The 2,860-nt window shown below is 31.5% G+C and overlaps 1 protein-coding gene across 1 annotated transcript in view; it reads right to left on the bottom strand.

Annotated features, from left to right (window-relative positions):
- Window positions 1-2,626, bottom strand: part of LOC106474573 — a 10,109-nt gene extending 7,483 nt beyond the window's left edge. Inside the window, exon 1 of the mRNA XM_013935260.2 lies at window positions 2,058-2,626. Coding sequence (XP_013790714.2) covers window positions 2,058-2,230 — 173 coding nt within the window. The 5' untranslated portion in view covers window positions 2,231-2,626. The remainder of the gene's footprint in view (window positions 1-2,057) is intronic.
- Window positions 2,627-2,860: the final 234 nt, after the last annotated feature.

Genomic DNA, 2,860 nt, shown 5'->3' with positions numbered 1-2,860 from the left:
AAGATCTTTAACACTATAAATATCTTCTTTCAACACCTCTTTCAATGATATCTAACACAAGGTCTTTAACCCTATCTTCTATAACTCAATCCTATAAATTGCTCTTTGTCTCACTCTGTAGATTGTGATCAAAGACTAAAGTTAAAAATCCTGTACACCTCACTACTTCAATTAAAATAATGCATTTCCTGACTAACAACTACGTAGGAGCTCGTAACAGTTTCTAATTTGATGAAAAGTTAAGAACAAACACATTAACGTACAAATTCTTAGTTATTACTTCTACATTTTTGGAATTGTAAGCTTACAAATTATTCGGTCTGATAATGTAGTGTCTGGTTAGTTTCCTTTATAATTTTCTAACATCATTTGGATAAATATATCAACTAAATTGTTTTTTTATTTATAATAATTACAACTAATGGAGTAAACCTGATGGGCTGAAATAGTTTCTTTAATCTTTGTATTCTTAGTCTTACTTTTAAAAATATATAATTCAACAAAATAGTAATACTTACCAAGAGTACCCTTTTTAATTTTGAAGTTACACTTCCTCTAACTAAATTTGATTAGTTTGTTAGCTTTATCACCACCTCAAAGCTTCAAGCTTATATTCAAAGTGACACCTAGGTTCTCTTTCTGTACAAAAGTGATACTTCTCTATGATATCTTCTGTATGTATACCTCAAATAAATGTGGTTACACTTATTAATATTAGGAAAATATATTACATAAATCATGCATAGTTCTTAATATTTTAATGTCCTCAGAGTTCATGACCACCCTCTATATCCATACCTATCATTATTGTCATCCCCATGCCACAATATCAATAAGGTCAGTTTTTCAAAGTCATTCTTAACCAGAAGATGATCCAAGCAGGTCAAAACACTGTTATTTGTTTTGTGTTTTAAATAAAAGTGTTTAACACCCATATTAGCTGCCCTTACTAAATATCTATATTCTCATATCCCTTGTTCATTATTTCTGTACAAATTGTTTGCTATGTATTTCCAAATTTGGCCAGGAAGATGTGGATTGTTTGTTTGTTTGTTATGGATTTCACGCAAAGCTACACAAGGGCCATCTGTGCTAGCCATCCCTAATTTAGTAGTGTAAGACTAGTGGGAAGGCAGCTAGTCATCACCACCCACTGCCAACCCTTGGGCTACTTTTTTACCAACGAGTAGTGGGATTGACCATCACGTTATAATGCCACCAAGGCTGAAAGGGCGAGCATGTTTGGTGTGACAGGGATTTGAACCCGCAGACTGCGAGTTGAGTGCCATAACCACCTGGCCACGCTGGGCCAGGAAGATGTAGAAGTTTTACTGAAAAACTGCACTGGTAATATTCTCTTTTGTAAAGGTGTTCAGGTACAAAAATCCTCAATTTTCTTATTTCAAGTATATTATTAACTCAACATCTCATTAATAATAATATCCAAGCTTATTAATCAACTGTTTTATTGTTATGGGACATTTTTGTTAGATGCCTTGTGTAACTAACACATTCTGGAACACGATCTTATGATAACAATAAAATATAAAACTAAGAATTTAGTAAAGTTATAACTATAGTAAAATTAGGCCTTTTTAAAACCATGTTTAGTACTAACATAGTGATTCAAATTTTAATTTTCAAAATGTTTACATCTAGCCTATCATTAGAAAGAAACAAACACAACACTAATAACACATATTAAACTTGTACATTTTTGAATTTTTCCTAAACTTATCTTCTAAATCATTGGATCTTTTTTTTTTCTCATCCATCACTGACTTTGGAGAGAAAACTCCTAATGCCTATACTAATTCCTTGTTCCTAACTAAAACTAAAATAAATGTTTTTAGACGAATTTAAATAACAATCAATTGTCCTAAATAATATGATGCAAAGCCCTAAGATTATATAAAATCGCAGGTTTAAATCTTAATCAACTACAACCCAGAGAAGAGATCTCGCAGTAACAAAATTATCAGTAACTTACAATTTTCACTTCGTTAACTAAAAAGCAAAATTGTAATAGCTAATGAACGAAAAAAAGACTGGCTAACCTACAGACGGCGGGAAATTCTTTTCTTAATTTAAAAACTTTATTTTGGACGTTCCTGTTCCGTTTCTGATCTTCAGATCCTAAACACGTCAGAGGAAAAAAATTCGGATCAATCGATTCTTTTAAACGGATATTTCTATCACTCTCATCACTGCTTTCACTCTCATTCGACATTACCAGAATATAAGGAAATGTATGGGTCTTCTCAGTTCAACTTCAAGTGTTTTAAAACAGTGAACTTTGTAGCCAAAGTACACACTACGGTACAGTAATCATAATACTGGACAATACATAGCGATAAACGGCAAACCTAACCAACGATAGTACTAGCAATAGCGTTATTTTATAACACTAGTAGTGAATACTTGGGTAAAAACACACTTTTATAATTTAAGCTATTGTTTCTTTACGATTATTCAATTGAGTTACCAACATGCATAAAAAAAATCAGGGATACATTTGTTTTTCCAAAAATTCCATTGTCTTTCGAAATAGTTTTCGATATGATGGATATTACTGTTAATGGTATATACATATATATAACGTTTCGTAAAGCCTTCGATCGTACTCGGGACAATTTACAAATTTACGAGATAATCATGTATTTTAGTTTTTACGGAACTGTTGGCAGCCGTGTTAGAAAGTTGAAGCTAAAGTAACTTCATATATATATGTATATCTGTGTGTGTGCACATATTATTGTATATTTCTTCATAAATTTCAAGAAGTCGTGTTATTTACGCAGTCTATAAGTATAACCAAACTTTGTATTAATTTCCTGAAATACCAAGAATATATACTGTT

The sequence above is a fragment of the Limulus polyphemus genome, unplaced genomic scaffold (assembly GCF_000517525.1).
Source record: "Limulus polyphemus unplaced genomic scaffold, Limulus_polyphemus-2.1.2 Scaffold7377, whole genome shotgun sequence".
Classification (NCBI taxonomy): domain Eukaryota; kingdom Metazoa; phylum Arthropoda; class Merostomata; order Xiphosura; family Limulidae; genus Limulus; species Limulus polyphemus.
The sequence above is the reverse complement of the archived record's forward strand: the minus strand, read 5'-3'. Positions and strand labels throughout refer to the sequence as shown.